The following is a 19,436-nucleotide window of genomic DNA, read 5'->3' as shown; positions in this document are numbered from 1 at the left end:
ATACTGCAATGAATTCATGTTTATTCATTGACTTTTTATCCAGTCTTCCAGTTCCACACTCATCACCGGTTAAATTATATACGTTTAACGCAAATGTCGATGCATCTTCTCAGGGTAGACAAAACGTCCACAATATCAAAGTCTAAAAATGTAGCCCACACTTTTCTCCAATGGTCTTCGTGCTCACATACTTCCTTCCGTCCCCTCCCAGTCCTGTCCCACTAGCAGCCTTTCTTTGGTATTTGTATAAATTCACTTAGCAAATTGATTTCAGCATGCTTTCCCTGGTCGTCACGTTGCTCCCAGTCATGTGATGACACTGTCTGCGCTTGTTAGCGGTCTGGAAGGAGCTCTGCCCGGGGGTAAAGGAGGCCAAAGATTATCCAACTACAAACTACTGTAACCTGTTGGCATTGGAGTTGGACTCGTTTGACGGCGCTTTTGTAAATTATGGCCACGCCTGCCTGGAGATGGGTCCGTCTGTGATACCGGGACACTAAAGAAGAAACTACTGACTAGGGTCTCTGACTGGTGACTATTTACTCACGACCGACGTGGAACCCAATCACGTTTTTACAAATGGCTGAAGAAGTTTTATTAACGTCACCCGGGAAAATATCATCGGTAAGTCAATACTTTCCACTCGATTGCATGACCTTTTTAGATTGTAATTTATTTATTTATTTACCAGGCTGCACATTTTTTGCGCACCTTTGAGTTGCTGTGACACATGAACATTATATGCGTGAAGGGATGCCAGGACACCGAAGAATGGCAGTTTTCCAACATAACGGGCATGCGCTTAAGTTTTGTATTTTTATATTAACGAATAGATCACAATATAACATAATATGCCTATCACTCAATATACATTTATCGAATATAATATAATAATGGTTTCTGTAAAATAATCTGCAGACCTGTTGGCCAGTTTACCACCTCCACGATAACTTATGACCTGGAAATCCTAACCCTTTCAGTGTGAGGGAGAAAGCGTTCATTTACCAGATCACTAGTTCCTATAAAGAGTAAGTGTCTTCTCTATAGGATACACACCGCGTCTTACTACGTGCGTAAGAACCTAAGTGACTGCATCTGGCTACTTAAGGTTCCCAAATTAAACTTCCTATCACTCCTCTGCCTCTACCTTTAAAGGAGTCTCTGTTTAGGTGTCTACTTGTGCGGGCTCAGATATGACGGAAGATGACATTTGTGTATACTTACACGGCCTATCCATACTGTGTGTGTGTGTGTGTGTGTTGGTGTGAAAATAAGTATGTGAAAATAAGTATGTGAAAGGTTTAGTAGTAACCATCGGGAGAACAAGAGGTAACATCAGTGTCTCACCTGATAAGGCACGGCTTAAATACTTAATAAAGCATGACTATGGCTGTATACACATAAATAATATTTCAGGATTCAAGGTGGATGGTTCAAACTTTGCAAATAACAATAGTGATACAATTATAATCTAATTATAAGCCTGTTATCATCATCATCAGCATCACTGTTGTCATCTACTTTAAAACGTAATCCATCTCCCATATAGCTGTCTTTCTCAGTTGTGTTTTATATTTACCTCTCTGTCTGTCTGTCTGTCTCCCTCTGTAGTACCTGACCAGGTCCCTGTTGGCCGTAGCGTTCCTTACCTCCTTCGGGAGCTCCATGCTCTATGGCTACAACCTGGCTGTGGTCAACTCTCCTGCAGCGGTAAGACACACACACACACACACACACACACATGCTCAGACACGCACACACTCGCTCAGCCACACACACGCTCAGCCACACAGACACACGCACTCAGACACACACACACACTCAGGCACATGCACGCACTCAGACACACACACACGCTCAGACTCACACACACACACACTCACACACACACACACACACACACACACACACGCTCAGACTCACACACACTCACACACACACACACACACACACACTCAGACTCACACACACACACACACACACACACACACACTCAGATACTTTCAGAAGTGAGGCTAAGAATCAATAAATGCGTACAATGAAAATTGGTGTTACTACTAAAGAGTACACACAAGGGTAGTTAGTTATTTCAATTATTGTGCTGCCTAAAAGTTCAGATCAGAAGTGGGAACAAAGTGCATTCCAACAGACTCTTGGAAATGTTTAAATTGATAAAGGATAACTAAAGCATAAGAAATACTCTTTAAAAGCAGAACTTTGACTCTCTGATGACATCCGGAAGATACACAATCCAGACTGGGATTGGTTTCCAGATCATCAGTGTTTGAGTGATTGCCACTCCGGTCTTATTTCTCCAACTAATAGTATTACAATGCTTCCTGAGAACGGTTAAAACAAGGTTAAGAGTAAGTGATAGAGCAACATTCAAAATTGAGTTGTCAAGTAGTTAACTCTCTACAGAGGGAACGACAGGGAGGTCAGTTTGGGGAAAGTACCATGCAGAAGAGGAACACTCCTGAACCCATCTATATGTCCAATGCTTGCACAATGCAGTTTGTACCTGAACATCAAGTTTGTACCTGTGCTCTCTGATTATATTTGAGTATATTCATGAATTGATTTGTACAATCATATAGTCATTCCTCCACAAACCATGCTATGACACCACACACATGAACACACAACACAAAAAAATATTTTTATTTTGTGAGCCATAAAGCTCTTGCATTCTGGATGTTGGAGGCTTGGTGTCTTCAAATGACTAAGTTCTCTCAGTAGAAATATTGAAACAGGAGCTCCTCCGAACGACAAAAGGGAGAATTAAAATCTAGCCTCTGTCGCTGGAGTCTGTTATGATTTCCCCTGCTTTCCGAAGATTCCGAAAATGCCTCCTGCATTCCCCTATTGCTTTTTCACCATACTATTGAGGAGATGGGCAGGCGGAAAGGGGCAGTATTGTAATGAGACCGCTGAGTTGCTCATTAAAGGAGATGTTGGCTGTGGATGCTCTGGGCCAATCAGTTAAAACATAATGATGCATTAATCAAATGTATATCAAGCCCCTCTGCCATGACTTCATTAGGACCTGATCTAAGATCTTCTACTGCACAGTGATGTTTGTGACACAGCTTCACAAAAGTGCCAGTAGGTCAGTCTCTATATGCCATCGTTGATTATGGAAGAGAGCGCTAAAGAGTAGTAAAGCAAGAGAGGGAGGATGATGGAGAAATATGGAAAAGGAGGAGAGGAGAATGTGTTGAGGCTGTGGAGTGGAGTGCTTGTCGTGAGGAATTCCGGCTGAATTACTTTGGGTATTTGTCTTTATTGGAAGGAATGCTGCCCGGCCCAGCCGGACTGTGCTTACAGTGAGGCCTACATCTGCTAGTGCCAACAGCCCAAGTCATGCTACACTAAGAAGATAAAAGTTTGAGTTTGGTCATCAAAATAATATATGTTTAGTTGTTAAACCTTCTAAAAAGTTAGAAAATGAATCAATGTCCACATTTTTTCTGTGCCTGTCTCTCAGGCACATCCATCTCATCCATTTGGCTGTTACAGACAAGTTAAGCATAGTTTATTTCTAGTTAGAAATGAACTGAACTGCTAACTGTTGTTATTCATTCAGTTATCATTGTTAATCAAATAAAGTGCATACCAGGTACTGAATTCACGGCATTTATTAATTGTGTTTGTCAAGCACCAACAACTTTAGGAAACACTGCTTTTCCAACTCTTTTCAGTGTTTAGAAAATGCTTAAAAATTCAAACTGATGAACACTCGTGCTCCTTTTTGCTGAATCAACTGAAACTCGTGCCCTCTTGGGATGAATAGATTTGGAGTCTTCAACACAAAATAAAATTAAGTAAGACCAGTCCTGGGTAATTGGATTAGACTGAGACACCACATGAGAGCAGGAGGCAGATAGGGGGAGAGAGAGGTATAGAGGGAGGTCGGGGAAGAATGAAAGAGAGGGAGACGGTGAGAGAGAATATCAGTCTTGTGAATCCCAGGTGATCGGCCACAAGATGCATTACCCTCGTTTCCCCCCTTTTGTCTGATTGATAAGGTCTGCCCTCTTATAGGCTTGGTGATGGAGGATCGATGGGTTCCCTGTACTTAATACGAGTTCCGGGAACTGCATTCCCTGAGTTATACTAGGGAAGGATTTATAAAATTCTTATAGGCATAGACTTCCTCAACAGTAGTCAGTAGTCAGTAGAACAGATCTTCCATTTAAATATCTGCAATTTAAGAACTGATACAGCGGCCATGATTATATACAGTATGTACAATATGCCAACCTTACCCCCGGTTTCAGAACCACCACTGAAAAACCAGTCTACCCTACTTACTTTAACTCACTGTATAAAAAAAAGCTGACACGCCAGATATCAAAACCCAGCCTCCACGTTATGGTGCTCCTTTGTTTAATTGAGAACCAGACGTTAAACCTTTGTTTAATCGAGAACCAATATAATCTGTTGTATTCATGTGGAGATGAATAAATACAATTTCAATTCAAAAGTGTGGGCTTGAGAGTTCTGTTCCCAGCTGGACAGTTGTGGGTTCAAGCCTGATGTGCAAGAACCCCTTAACCCTGCCTGCCTCCTTAATGACATGGGTGTGAGTTTGCTTTGAAAACAAACAGTCTGTTTAATGACGTAATAAGCAAGTAAGGATAAATAGTAATATCTATTCATGTTTCCCCGGGCTGCAGTACATCAAGAACTTCTACAACCGCTCAGTGGTGAGCCGTAACGGGACGATGCTGGACGAGGAGTCTCTGACCCTCATGTACTCCCTCACCGTCTCCATCTTCGCCATCGGGGGCCTGGTGGGCTCGCTGATGGTGGGCGTGTTGGTCACACGCTTCGGCAGGTGAGAGAGAACTGTCTCTATGTTTCTATATCGCTTTATTTCTAATATATATATATATATATATATATTATATATATATATATATATATATATATATATATATATATATATATATATATATATACAGCTTTAGCCCCTTTCCCACTGGACAAAAAATCCACTAAGTCCCATTAACACCACGAACATATGACTCTGCAGTAGTCCCTCATTAGTCCCTCAGTCCCCATTTTCCCTCAGCGTTTTTAGTTTTTTACGAACCGAGTTTGATCGAGACGCTGAATAAGTAATGTATCACATTTTCAGTGGCCCCCAATGCTGCTTTCTACAGTTGACTTACCCTGTTTTCTACTGTTTACCAACCCTGTTTTCTACTGTTTACCAACCCTGTTTTCTACTGTTTACCATTCATGGTTTCCGCCGGCTTCTTGCCATCGAACGTGACCCGCCAGAAACCAAACAGAAACGCATACTCGTCTACTGGCACTGGGGAAGGAGTCAATCGCATATTTAGTGCACATTTTCCTGTGGCTAAAAACTCTGCAGATACGCAGAGTTCAGTTTTTTTTCAGTTTGGTGCTAAAAGGGTATACATCACTTTTTCTATCCCCATCCCTCTGTGGATCACTCTATAGTATCTATACCGAGACCTCTATCACCCTCGTTAGCTCACACTCCCTCTCATTATCTCTGTTTCTCAATCAATCTCTCTGTATCTCTCTCTCTCTCAATGTCTCTATTAATCCATCGCTCTCTCTACACTGTATCCCCCTCATCCCTTTGTCAAGGTTCAAAGATCTCATCGTGCCATGCGTGCCGTTACATGTCATACACACATCTATGCTGTCCACTCTGTTCCATTCTGTTGTGTGTCTGTTCCATTCTGCACTCTTGCATCCTGTAATTTTCCTTTCCGTTATGTGTTTTTTCATCTGTGCTGGTCTATGCTGTCCTTCTTGTAGTGATTGGTCATTGGCCGTCCTCTAGCCCGCCACCCCTACCCAATGCCCAGCAGACCGCTTGACCCATTTGAGGTGGTGGGACCAGGGCCATTTGGCACTGCCAACCCAGCGTACACTCAGTCACATCTGGGGCAGCTGTTGGCACTGGCAACCAAACCAGTGCCCAACAAATTCACAAAACAACATTCCCCAAGAATCACACTATACGTTTTTTAAAATATGCTGTTACACATTACACGTTATACAAAGGTAGTGTTTTAGGCGATAGATATAGGGAAGACAGACAGACAGACACACGCACGCATGCGTGTGCACACACTCAAAACATGCACACACACACACACACACACATACCCCTAGGTTGGGCTCTAGGTCATGCGTAACCTTGCTCTGTCGTCCCCTGGTGGCCCGCATCCTTCAGAGGACACTCGTCTGCACCCTTTGACCTTTGTCTCATAGTTTCACTACCTTTGCCCTTCAGACTGTGTTATCAGCGCCTCACCGCTAAAGTCTGGCACCCTGGCCGCCCGCTCCACTCTCCCAACATGAGCTCACGCACACTTGACGATCCGGAAGCTTCCCTTTATGTCTGTTGTTTTAGTTTTTACTGGACTTTTTTACATGCAAATGAAAAGCAAGCGATTTACTATCCCATTCCAAAGGAAGATGGGGTTTCTTGGTGGGATGGTTTGGCGGTTTTAACGGCCAATCACGGCGCTTGTGTTGGCGTTTTATTACTAATCGGGGCCTGTGTGGGTACACGGGCAGCCTGTGTATATAGCCGACGGGATGCTTTCGTCTTTCACGGACCTCTGATAAATACCATAGGAAGAAGTTCAAAGCATTCAAATATTTGTGTTCTCTGTGTGTTTCTTTGTTTTTGGTTTTGTGTGTGTGTGTGTGTGTGTGTGTGTGTGTGTGCGTGTGTGTGTGTGTGTTAGGAAAGGCACGGTGGTGAACACCAGCGTGCTGGTGTTCCTGGCCAGTGTGCTCATGGGCTTCAGTAAGGTCTGCGGCTCCCCTGAGATGGTCATCGTTGGTCGCTTCATCACCGGCATCCACTCAGGTACACACACACACACACACACACACACACACACACACACACACACACACACACACACACACACACACACACACACACACACACACACACACACACACACACACACACACACACACACAATTATGCACAACTATTATTAACAAATTATTAACAAAGACAAACGAAGAACACAAATATAGCAACACACACGCAACATACACACAATTTCGAATACGAACACTACAATGTACAGAAGCAACCGTTCAACCAATGCAACAAATATAAAACGCATCAATCCATGAATATGTGTACCATGACATTCAATTGGTGATTTCATATACAGTATGTACACTCTGGTTCTCCATTGAAACCATGTCTGATTCCCGCTCTCGGACTGATCATATGCAGGTATCTCTCTGAGCGTGGTGCCCATGTACCTGGGGGAGATCGCTCCCAAGAACCTCAGGGGGTTCCTGGGTCTGGTCCCCAGCATCTTCATCTGTGTGGGGGTCTTCTCAGCGCAGCTCCTGGGCCTGCACGAGCTGCTGGGAAAGGTAGTCCTGACACCCCTCCCTCTCGGACTACACATTTATCAATGGAAATATTAAGGTTCATACAAGGTAATTTTGTTTAATCCCAGACATCAATTTAGGGAATATCACAACTGTGTGTACTGGAAAGTGTAAAATATACTATAATACATATAACTAGCATATATTATACTAAGAAAAAATAGGAAAAGAAGAAAATAATGAAAATGAAAAAAATTACATTATTATAGGTATTTTTATTTGTTGATGGACTACGATTATATTAGTATTATGTGTTATTAATTGAACACAATTGCATGAGCCAAAAATACTATGCTAAGAATTCTTTAGTTAAGTTAATATTTTCTTAGAAGAGTTTAAAGAAAGTTTGTAATGTTATTTGATCTTCAAATTCAAATGGACATGGGATACGCTGGGGGCTTCATGTTGAGGAGTAGAAAACAAAGTACACAGCAATCTTCATCTCTTTTGGATGTTTACTAGACAATTTTTTATATGGGAAAACAGGTTTTCCCAAAACACAAATAAGGAGGCATTTCACAAATCTCACCAAAGCGTATTACTTTATGAGTCCATGAAGTTGAATCTGCCCCCCTGGCACCACTTTCAGCCAATCAGAAGCAGGTATCACTAGGTTCTGTGCTGTTCCAGCGGTCCTGCTGTTCGTAAAGGATGGCTTTCTTCCATTACTCTTTAATAGGACCAGATCGCAGCACTCTCCCTCTCGTGTCCTGCCCATTAAGCAATACGACCCACAATTCCACAGTGAACGGATGAGAAAATGTGTGTTACTGATTTTTTTTCCTAAACTAATGATGTCCTTTGTTGCCATGGTCGCAGGAGGAACACTGGCCCCTCCTCCTCTCCCTGGTCGCCGTGCCCACCTTCATCCAGCTGATGCTGTTGCCATGGTTTCCGGAGAGTCCCCGGTACCTCCTGATTGAGAAGCACAACGTCCACGCCACCATCACAGGTTGGTGGGCTATCATTAGGTTGTAGCTACTGTGATGCAGTGGGTTTTTTTTGGGGGGGGGGGCTGAAATGCTAATGTGGTTGCAGGTGATATTTGACCTTAACATTTTTGATTCACAAAGATTTTTAGTTGTAAAAGACCCTTGTATGCAAGCAAACTCCTAACTACTTCACTCAGTGTGTGGGAAAGAGGATTCTTATGAGTTGTACCTAAAAGTGGTGTCAAAGGCCAAAAATGGTTGAGAGCCACTAGTGTGATGGGTGGGCTTCCAGTTAGATACCTGACTAGCATGTATCATATCATGTTGGATCATATGGTGCAAGTGCATAACTTTGAAGGAGGAGGCAGGAGACTGGAAGTTATAGAAGGGACTCAGCCATAGTTCTATTGGATGAGTGACTGAACAGAATGAGTGACTGAAGGTGAAATTGGCAACCCTTGAAATCACAAATCAGTTGTTAGTTACTAACAGAACCATGGAAATGTCCAATTAAAAACCCACAAGGCGAAGTCTTGCCATTTTAAACGGACCTCTACCGCTATGCATCTCTCCCTCTCTGCAGCTCTGAAGTGGTACAGATCCAAGTGTAACATCCAGGAGGAGATAGAGGAGATGCAGGAGGAGCAGCGCTCGCTGTCCTCCTCGGACACTCTGTCGGTATGGCAACTGTTGCTAGACAAGAACGTGCGGTGGCAGGTGCTCAGCGTGGTGGTCATTAACATCGGGATGCAGCTGTCCGGCATCGATGCGGTGAGTCGTCCATGGCGGGCCAAATGAGAACAGAAATGAGACACATGCAGAGCCAAAAAAAACATTACCAACTTTTTCTCTACTATTTGTTTTAGCTATTTATTCAGTGATGTATTTCGTTTATCCTCCTACACATTAATTGTTATTCTGCTGGAGAACTGTCCTTCATTAATTAAGGTGCCTTTCTGACTAACAACGTTTGTAAAAAAAAAAAAAACACTGGCACAAATGTGTATCAGAACCTTTTCATATTTGAATCACATTGACCCGTGGAGATCTATTTACCAGAAAATGTCTCTCTTCCAGGTGACACATGTGGTTAATCAAATGGCCAACTATCGTTTGTTTTGTACAACTAGCCTTAAGGATAAGGCATCTGGCATGTTGTCATGTCTGTTGGTAGCTCCCACCAAAGACATGCTCATGCTTGGTGATGAGGCTAATGCGTTAACGTTGCTTCTTTTCAAAACGCTCTTTTCAGTGGCGGAACACACCTGGCTTGAGAAAAACTGAAGAAAAAGAGTAGGGCCTACTCTGGCCAGGGAGTCTACCTCAAACACCCCTCCAGCCCTCCTTTGTTGCCCTTCCCCCCCTCCCCTTATCCGATATCCCCAGCCTATTAGCCATAAGACCTCCAAAATGGGGGGGGGGGGGGCAGGGCCCTAAACGGCCCCTCATAGTTTCATAATCCTCGCCCGGCCCCCACCGCGCACTAAAACGCACCGCTCAGAAAACGCTGCCGTCATCAATTTTGTGCTGATACCATTAACCGCCCAATCCCCCCCCGCCTCCTTCCTCTCCGCCCGCCCCCTCCGCCCCGCCCCATCGCCGCCACCCCTCCCTCACTCACGGCACCCTGGGGGTTCATTAATTATTCAAATGATTACCGGGGCGGCCGGGGCCAGAAAGAGCGTGCTCAGGCGCGTCGGAGCTGAACTCATTAGCGGCCCGCCTGTCCTGCTTGTATTTTTAGCTGCTAATTACAGCTGCTGCTGCTAGCTAAACCGCACAGGGGCCGCTTATTTATACAGGAAGGAAAGGTGCGGGGCTCTGATAATGTGTTCCATGATAGGGTTATGGGGTGAGGGCGGCGCTGAGACGGTCAGCGAGGGCTTTTGCGCGCTCACTCTTATAGGATGCGGATGATGGTGGCGGTGAGGAGCCGAGTGGTGGTGACGAGGGTGAGGTAGATGACCTGTGATGCCGACGCCGAGCCTCAGCTGGCCTTTTCACACTCTTCTTCTCAGTCCAACGGATGAAGGGCGAAGTCGGGCCGGTGAACGATGAAGGTCGTTGCGCTAGTGACGGTTTTGCCGTTATGATGATGATGATGAAGGTCGTCATGGTATTCACCTTGGCCACGACGATGGCCAGGGTACAGGTTCTACGGCACCAGGGAGTTATGATGAGGATGGAGATGAGGGAGGGTCAGGACGACGGTGACCCTGGGGTGGTTAGTGATGATGAGGATGAAGGTCGTCATGGTCATGGCCGTGGCGGACACGAAGATGATGATGATGAGGATACAGGATACAGCTTCTAAAGCGCCAGGAAGTGACGAGGAAGGGTAGGATCACAGGGACTGTGTGTGATTATAGTGACGATGGTGGTGGGGGATGGTGTTGGTGGCGATGAAGATGCTGAGCAGATGCTTTCCCTCAAGTGAATGTAACAGTTGGCAACCCTTGGCTCAGCTCCAGGTGGTGTGTGTGTGTGTGTGTGTGTGTGTGTGTGTGTGTGTGTGTGTGTGTGTGTGTGTGTGTGTGTGTGTGTGTGTGTGTGTGTGTGTGTGTGTGTGTGTGTGTGTGTGTGTGTGTGTGTGTGTGTGTGTGTGTGTATTTGTATGTATAGTGTGTGTGTGTGTGTGTGTGTGTGTACCTCAACATGCAAACTGGCATGCCTGTGTTTGTGCGTGTGTGTCTAATGTGCGTCCTGTGTCTCATTTTGTTGGTCTGCATCTTTTGTGTGTCTGTCGCTCGTTTGTGCGTGTCACGTCTGTGTAAGCATTGTGTGTGTGTGTGTGTGTGTGTGTGTGTGTGTGTGTGTGTGTGTGTGTGTGTGTGTGTGTGTGTGTGTGTGTGTGTGTGTGTGTGTGTGTGTGTGTGTGTGTGTGTGTGTGTGTGTGTGTGTGTGTGACTTAACTTGCACACTGCCGTACCTCTGTCTGTGTGTTCCTTAATGTTCACACTGGCGTGTGTGTGTGTGTGTGTGTGTGTGTGTGTGTGTGTGTGTGTGTGTGTGTGTGTGTGTGTGTGTGTGTGTGTGTGTGTGTGTGTGTGTGTGTGTGTGTCACCTAGCTGGGTTGCAGGCCGTCTGTGCAGTGTGTTTATTACCTGCTGCCTGGTGCACTTACCTTCCCCCGGAGCCTCCAATTGAATAGAATTGAGATGGAGCGGATGTCCTCAGTCTGTCGGCCGCCGTTCTCCACCACCTGTGCCAACAAGCACCACCTGCGCCCGCGGCACACACACACACACACACACACACACACACACACACACACACACACACACACATTTACACACACACACACACACCTCAACACACACCTCAAAACACCATTGCACATACACACATACCTCAAGACACACATTCTGCTGTCTTTCTCCTTGTTTCCCCAATCGCCGCTCTTGTACTTGTGCCGTCGCACACAAACGGCAACAAAGTCAGGCAGTCGAAGCTAACATACGGAAGATGAAGACGGTACAAGAGAGATGGAGACAAGATTACGGCAGATCAGATTTTGACTTTGGAGGTTTGAGATGAGATGAGGATGCTATAAAGGCTCAAATAGAAGACTAGGATAGGATTACAATGGAATTGTGAATGTTGACCCAATTTGGATAAAATGAACCTACCTAAAGTAGGTGAAGATAAATCCAGGCGCTATTGAGCTACCTTAATCTTATCTTCATCTAGATGAAGTTGGGATATTGGTATGACAGGTTTGATAAAGGTTTAAGAGTTAGAAGGTAAAATAATATGAAGTTGTGGGTTGTAATCAGTGTCACGACAACGTCCATGTGAACAAGTGTTTTCCACTTCAAACTCAAAGCACTGCACCACCATTGACCACCGGCTGGCTTGATGACGACGATGATGCTTCATTAGACTGTATGATAGCCGCGGCCCTGGTTTTCTCACGTTGAGTTGATCAGTGTCGTTGTTCCCTCTCCAGATCTGGTTCTACACCAACGACATCTTTGAGAATGCGGGCATCCCGGCCGGGGAGATCCAGTACACCACGGTGGGCACGGGGGCCATAGAGATCATCGGGGGCCTCATCGGGGTGAGTGGATCCTGAGTGACTGCACACAGCTGCCCCGTCTTAGCATTAGCGAGCTGGAAGTTGGACCGTGAATTGTGTAGATGACATCCAAAGGATGTGATCTTTTCCAGCAAATAGCAACATTCTGAACTCTGTGTGTATGTTCGGCTGTTTAGTTTATTTAGTTTTGGTTGTAATTAAAGTAAAAGTCTAAGGAGCCGCTGTGTACCAGTGGGTTCCTGTGCTTCACCGTGGAGCAGTGAGTGCACCTGCGTTTCACAGTGAGTGCGGTGTGTCTCACAGCGTGTGTTGTGTCTCACAGAGTGTGTGTGTGTGTGTTCTCTGCAGTGCTTCACCATAGAGAAGCTGGGCAGACGGCCCCTCGTCATCGGGGGTTTCACCATCATGGGCGTCTGCTGCGCCGGCATCACACTCTCACTCATACTGCAGGTGTGTGTGTGTGTGTGTGTGTGTGTGTGTGTGTGTGTGTGTGTGTGTTTGGGCCCGTGTGTCTGTACATGTGTCTGTGTGTGTGTGCCTGTTTCTATGTGTGTGTGTGTCCACCAATGCATTTGTGCCTGTGCAGGTGTGCCTCTGTCTGTGTATGTACTAAACTGTGTGCTATCTATGCATGTGAGCCATCATGCTATATCATCAGGGTTGTAGCCCCCTCTCTCTCTCTGGCTGTTGGTATCTGACTCTCTGGCGCCCCCTGCAGGTCAGCCTGCCCTTCATGCGCTACATCAGCGTCACCTGTGTGGTGGGGATCATCGCTGGCTTCTGCATCGGCCCAGGTAGGTGGTCCCGTCTCCCCAACGCATGAATCATACAATGCATGATCATCTTTCTTAGTGTAGTGTACTTTAACACAGGGCAATGTTCAGTATAGTGTCCAGTATAGACAGTTATAGTTATGCAGTTTAGTGTAGACTCATCTAATGTAATGTAGTATTTTATTAAGTTCAGAGGAGTATTTTATAATTTAGTGTAGTATTTTATCCAACAGTAATATAGCAGAGTGGAGTAAAGTGTAGTAGTTTATTACACATTATGGTAAAATAAGTATAGTTATTATTAACTAATAATTATAGCATTAGTGTATTTGATATGGTAGAATATAGTGTAACATAGTTGAGTGGAACTTAGTGTTGTAGTTTATGCAACAATAACATTGGTGCAGTATAGTACTGAAGTGTGTAGTATGTTTGATCCAGTATGATACAATTTGGTACAGTAGACATCTGTTTTTGCCTTAGAAACACAATCAGTGCAATGTAATATGGTTGAGTTTAACCAAATGGAATTGATACCCTGTTTATTCCCATATTATGTCCAACTCTGAAATTATTTACTATTGTGTTATGCATTTGCTCTTTAGTTATATTAGTAACAATGATGTAAGCCTGAACCTGATGAAATTCCAGTGCATATGAGTTGGCCTAAGAGTTCCAACCAGATTCATTTTTTGTGACCTGATGGCGCCTCCTAGAGGCTAAACATCATAAAGCATTACTACCTTTCGCTCAGCTTTGATTACCGTGGAGTTCATCTTTATGTAATATAACACAATTATATTATCAATATTTAATTAACATTCTATGGCACAGAAAAAAATGTGTATTTCTTCACAATTATTGATTAGATGGTCAGAGTTATAGTAGTAACATAATGTGAAAACAGAATAGAAAATACAAAATAATTGATGTTTTACATAGAATAATTATATTTGTGAGGAACTCTCATGATTTGGCCATTCATCCTGTGTAAGAGAGACAAATCACATTTAAGTTGGATTTTATGATGTATGGCTTTGACTACTGCCTCAGTTTTGCTTCATGTTCGATTGGTTGATTCTCTCTCAAGAGCCTGCCCCTCATTAGCCTTTCTCCTGCTGGATTGGTCGGTGGAAGGGCAATGTGGTTGTGGAACATGAATAATGAAACTGAATGTGAATTATTCATTACAGATGCCGGCCACATAATTGTCCAGCCAAAACTCAAAATTGCGTTAAAATGACTGAATTTATTGTCTCATTGGCAGGGGTGGACTCTTTCTTTTAGTGGGTTAGGGGTAGGGTTAAAAAACGACTCTCCAGAGCAGTCACTTAACTTTTTTTACTTCATTTTGTTTAATTTGACCCCTCCAAGTACTGAGTTTTAAAAGGTTGTTCTTTCAGTTTGATACCGCCAACCCCTTACAGCATTCATCATACATTATTTAACAGAATAATATAATATAAAATCATTTTAAGGAATCATACATTTCCAGACAAATGCATTTTCCACGCTACCTCTTCCACCTGTTCCAAACAAAAAGCCTGAACCAACATCCTCACACCTTACATTGCACCACAAAGGCTTGCAGAGTGTACCCTAGGAGCATGCACGAGTCCCGTGCATGAGTCCCGTGCCCGTGCGCTGACGTGCGTGCTGACGTGCGTGCCCGTGCGCTGAGGTGCGTGCCCGTGCGCTGAGGTGCGTGCCCGTGTGCTGACGTGCGTGCCCGTGTGCTGACGTGCGTGCCCGTGTGCTGACGTGCGCGCCCATGCGCTGACGTGCGTTCCCGTGCGCGCTTGTGCGCTGTGTTGCAGCGGGCGTGCCCTTCCTCATGACGGCTGAGCTCTTCAAGCAGTCCCACCGGCCCGCTGCTTACATCGTGGGGGGCTCCCTCAACTGGATCTCCAACTTCACCGTGGGCTTTGTCTTCCCCTTCCTGCAGGTCAGACCCCAGCCCGACCCCCCCTGCCCCCCCCCGCCGCACACCCCACCCATGTCACACATCCACGAGACCCCCCCCCTTATTTTAAACTTGAGCTCTGTCCTGGAGGTTCTTCTCTGACACCCGCATCCCCCGGCTGGACTGAACGAGGTCTCTTATATCTTTTCTTGGGTCTTGAATAATAGGCGCAGGAGTCTAGTCAAGTGGTTAGGGGGAAAAGTGGTTGGCTGAAAGGTTCTCGGTTCAAACCCCAATATCCAATTTCTACCTTAAAGCATTCTTGAGCAAGATATCACAGTGTAATGTACTGTAATATAAGGGAATGTCCCGCATAGTAAAAAGTTGAGTGAACAGTACTGTATAGTGTGGACTAATCTGGACTGTAATATTGTATTGTATGGAAAATGAAGCAGTGAGGTGGAGTCCCCTTACCCATAATGCATCTTGAACTGTAACAGGAAACGGCTATAAATAAATTCCCATCAGTAATGAGCGAGTGACGGTTTGTGCCTGTTCCTTTATCAACTAAACCATGTGTCTGGGTACAAAGCTACCTCGCTCTCCCACCCCGCCTGACGTCTGCCCCCCCGCCACCCCCCCCATCCCCCGTCCCTCTCGCGCTCCAGATGTCGGCGGGCGCCTACTGCTACCTGGTGTTTGCGGCGGTGTGCGGCGCGGTGGCCACCTACGTGTACGCCTTCATCCCCGAGACCAAGAACAAGACGTTCGTGGAGATCAGCCGCTTGTTCTCCAAGAAGGAGGCGGTCCCCGAGACGCAGGCGCTGGTGGCGCCCGGCCACGTGGACACGCTCAAGCTGCGCAAGATGAACGGCGGCTACGGCACGCTGGAGAACGGCTCCCTGGAGCTGGACAGCTCCAGCTCCGCCCCCTGACGGGACGGGAGCCGGGGCACCCGAGGGAGGCCGGCGTAGAGCGGGAGGGGGGGGGTTCGTCTCGGCGGCGAATGTCACGTGCGTTTTCCGAGCCGCCATCTCGGTGCCTTTTCAGTGTAAGAATATAAGTAAGTTGTTGTTCTAGAAGTTTTGCTTGAGGGAGTACCAAGACGGTGTTGGTTTGGAGTGCGCTTTTGGAAACTCAGACCACATGATTCATCCCTCCATCTTTAGGCCTCCCCTGGTATGACGCGTTCGGCTCTTACTGTTATGTTTTGAACCGTTTGAATGATGATGATGATGAAAATGCCCAAACCGTCACACAGATGTATTATGTTGTAATTTAAACAGAAAATAAGATGTATCTATATTTACGGAAAGAGTTGATGAGGGTGATTGAGGTTGTTCTAATATAATATGTAAGGAATAATGTATGAGCCAGTCTTTATCGTGAAATAAACCCCGACAGGGTGACGCAGAACCCCAACCCAAAGTGGAGGGAACTTGAATCCCCTGAAAGGGTTTATTTTGGTGGTGGTTAGTGAGGTCCCCCCCTTCACTGTAAAGCGTCTTTGAGTGTCTAGAAAAAGCGCTATATAAATTAAATCTATTATTATTATTATTTTACGATGATGGCCGGATCATAGATCAACTGACACAAAATGTAAAATAATTTAATGCTTCCACTAATTACAAATAGTCTGTTTGATTCTATGTTTGGAAAAGGCATCCATAGCAACGGTCTGTTACTCATACCAGCCGCCTGGTATTCAGAATTAACAGACCGCTGAATGCCGTGATTGAACCAATCAGATTAGTGTATTCATCAAAGCCTTGAAATGAAATACAATATAACGCTTTTAGCCAAAGGGCCTTTACACTACCGTGAGTGTATACATTATTGGCATTGGAGTTCCCTCTGGAAATCAAACGACTAACCCTGGCAGTGTTGAGATCTCCCCATTGTGCTCAACAGCACGGTGTACATTGCTGTGTATATAAAGTGACATTTTAATGTCGTACTCTGCAAAACATTTAAACTATTTTTTTCAGTCGTTTTTTGTTTTATAAAACAGCTTTTACTAAAATAGATTAGCAGATGTGTGCTGTTATTTGACAGTGTGTGTTATTTGCTTGCTACTTTTGATCAGGTGAATGTCTGATTGGCTGGTTCACATGGTATGGTGCGACAGTTAGACATGTTATTTTCTATACAGGGGAGGGTTAAAAAAATGTTCACGCCATTTTGGGGACGGCACTGGCGAACCTCGTTGTCTCTTGTCCTTGGTCACTTTGAAAAGCCAGTGCAAATATGAATCTAAATATCCAGACTCCTTTATATACACTAAAGCCACCCACTCACTCACATACCTTCTGAAGGGTGAAACCCATTCTGTAGCATAAGCTTCTCAGGGGGAACAGTCGGAGGTAAAAGTACTACTTTTCTAGAACCAGCGTTTCGTCTTAGCTTGCAAATGCTCAAACACTGGCTATCTACATGCCAGCAGTTCACCATGCATCAATGACAAATTATGCTTTTTTTCATAAGCACTGAACTAACTCAAGCACTTCTAAAATATAGGTATAATATAAGTATATACATATATTGACAGAGCTAGATGAAAGTATTTTAAAGGTGAATGCAGGTGCTACACTGTATATGAGGAGAACCAATGAGATGTTTTTTAAGGAACGTGGTGTATGATTGTAAAAAGCATGAATGCATTGGGAAGAATAAATCCTTTTATCTAATTTATATGATGTATCTATCAGAAATAGACTATGGCCTGATAAATGTTGAATATCAAGTCTTAGTGCTATTTGGTGTTTGTTCATACATGAACATTTTTATGATATTATTCTGTATGTTTGGTTTTGTTCTTGCATAAATTCACAGTACAATAATTTACACCAGCACATTTGTGGTTTATTTTGCTGTTAATTTAAAGATTAAATTGGTGTACTCATACCTTGTACTACGTGTGATTTTGTACATTAGTGGTATTTATTATCAAAAGGTGAAAACTAAATACTGACGCCTAGTGTACAAAATAGAAACTAGCATTTTCCTTGTTACCCACACATTCCACAATTGTTTTTATGAGACAAGCATTGACTAGACACAAATGAAATACACAAACATTAAAAAGTCTCCTCCCATATTATGGAATGATGTTTGTAAGAGCATGCTTGCTCTGTCTCAATAAAATTACATTAAAGGGCTTTATTGACAAGGAAAAGGTAAAAAGTACAAAAAGGCAAGTAAATGATACAAAATAATACAATAAATGTGTAGTGGAAAAAAATACTTGGAACCAGAATATAACATTTCGGAAGATCATTTATTTGAATTCTAATTAGTCTTGCTGAAAGCCGAAAACAAGTAATGATTATTTATCCCCACCTGACCTTCCTCTGGCCTTCTCATCTCTCATCTCTCTCTCTCTCTCTTTGTTGGGAAATCCTCTTTCGGCCCCTGACTTTATATGTGCATCCTCCTCTCCTCCTCCCCTGCTATTGTCCAGAAGCTGTTAATGCAGCATTGGTAGTAATGTGCTGACAGCAAGCTGGTGAATGTAGCACGTGCCTGCTACCTACCGTCAGAGTGTGTGTGTGAGGGGGGTCCTTGCGACCCCCCGGTCAGGGGCTGTTGGCGGTACAGCGCCACGCAGACCAGGTCTGGAACGCATGCTCTCCCCCTTCCCCCCCACCTACACACACACACACACACACACACACACACACACACACACACACACACACACACACACACACACACACATCCAGGATCACTTCAGCGACATGTTTAGACATGTGTAAATATACTCTTGTAGAAGTTCATGAGAAGTGATCATTGATCCACGCTTGTGCTCTCTCTCACACGCATATGCATACACACACACACACGCACACACGCACGTTTCTCTGTCATTCACAGATACAGACAGACACACGGAAAACACAACCACACACACAATTGCAGCACAGACCTGAGATGGACTGTGTGTGTTAGTGTGTGTGATTGTGTGAATATGTGTGTGCTTGTGTGTGTGTGTGTGTGTGTGTGTGGGGGGGGGGGGGGGGGGGGGGGTGTGCTGTAATAGCAGGTTTTTTTAAGTGTTAATCACCATTGCCTTTATATCTCTCTCTTTCTCTCTGTGTTTCTGTTTTTGCCCCTGAGGGCCTCAGACAGGCCCAGAGGTTCTTGTATGCTAACGCTGTGGCCCTAATAAGCATCCACTGGGTGGGGTGGGGGTGGTTGGGGGTGGGGGGGGGGTGGTTGGTGGGGCTGTTCTGCAGGGAGCAGAGCCAGTATTACTGGACTGACTGTGCTGCTGACATGTGGATTCTCTGCAGTCATTTGAGTCTGGGGATGTGGATTGTGTCCCCCCAGCCCTCATTGAGTATGTATTAGGCCTTTTCCTCCTTGGACCTTTG

General features: G+C 44.7%; 1 protein-coding gene across 2 annotated transcripts; it reads left to right on the top strand.

Moving 5' to 3' along the window:
• Nucleotides 1-579: 579 nt before the first annotated feature.
• On the top strand, nt 580-15,998 carry slc2a15a (solute carrier family 2 member 15a; the record flags this gene model as incomplete). Of its 2 annotated transcripts, none has more annotated exons than XM_084470051.1 (12): nt 580-624; nt 1,612-1,710; nt 4,680-4,840; nt 6,741-6,865; nt 7,253-7,398; nt 8,236-8,368; nt 8,932-9,119; nt 12,298-12,408; nt 12,736-12,837; nt 13,106-13,181; nt 14,978-15,105; nt 15,732-15,998. In XM_084470051.1, 12 exons carry the CDS (start codon nt 580-582, stop codon nt 15,996-15,998), a joined length of 1,581 nt encoding a protein of 526 aa, XP_084326177.1. The 2 variants fall into 2 exon arrangements, with proteins under 2 accessions (XP_084326177.1, XP_084326176.1); XM_084470050.1 differs by having other exon boundaries at nt 12,736-12,845; nt 13,111-13,181.
• Between the last annotated feature and the right edge of the window lie 3,438 nt (nt 15,999-19,436).

Source organism: Micromesistius poutassou, assembly GCF_964030765.1.
Source record: "Micromesistius poutassou genome assembly, chromosome: 7".
Classification (NCBI taxonomy): domain Eukaryota; kingdom Metazoa; phylum Chordata; class Actinopteri; order Gadiformes; family Gadidae; genus Micromesistius; species Micromesistius poutassou.
The sequence above is the reverse complement of the archived record's forward strand: the minus strand, read 5'-3'. Positions and strand labels throughout refer to the sequence as shown.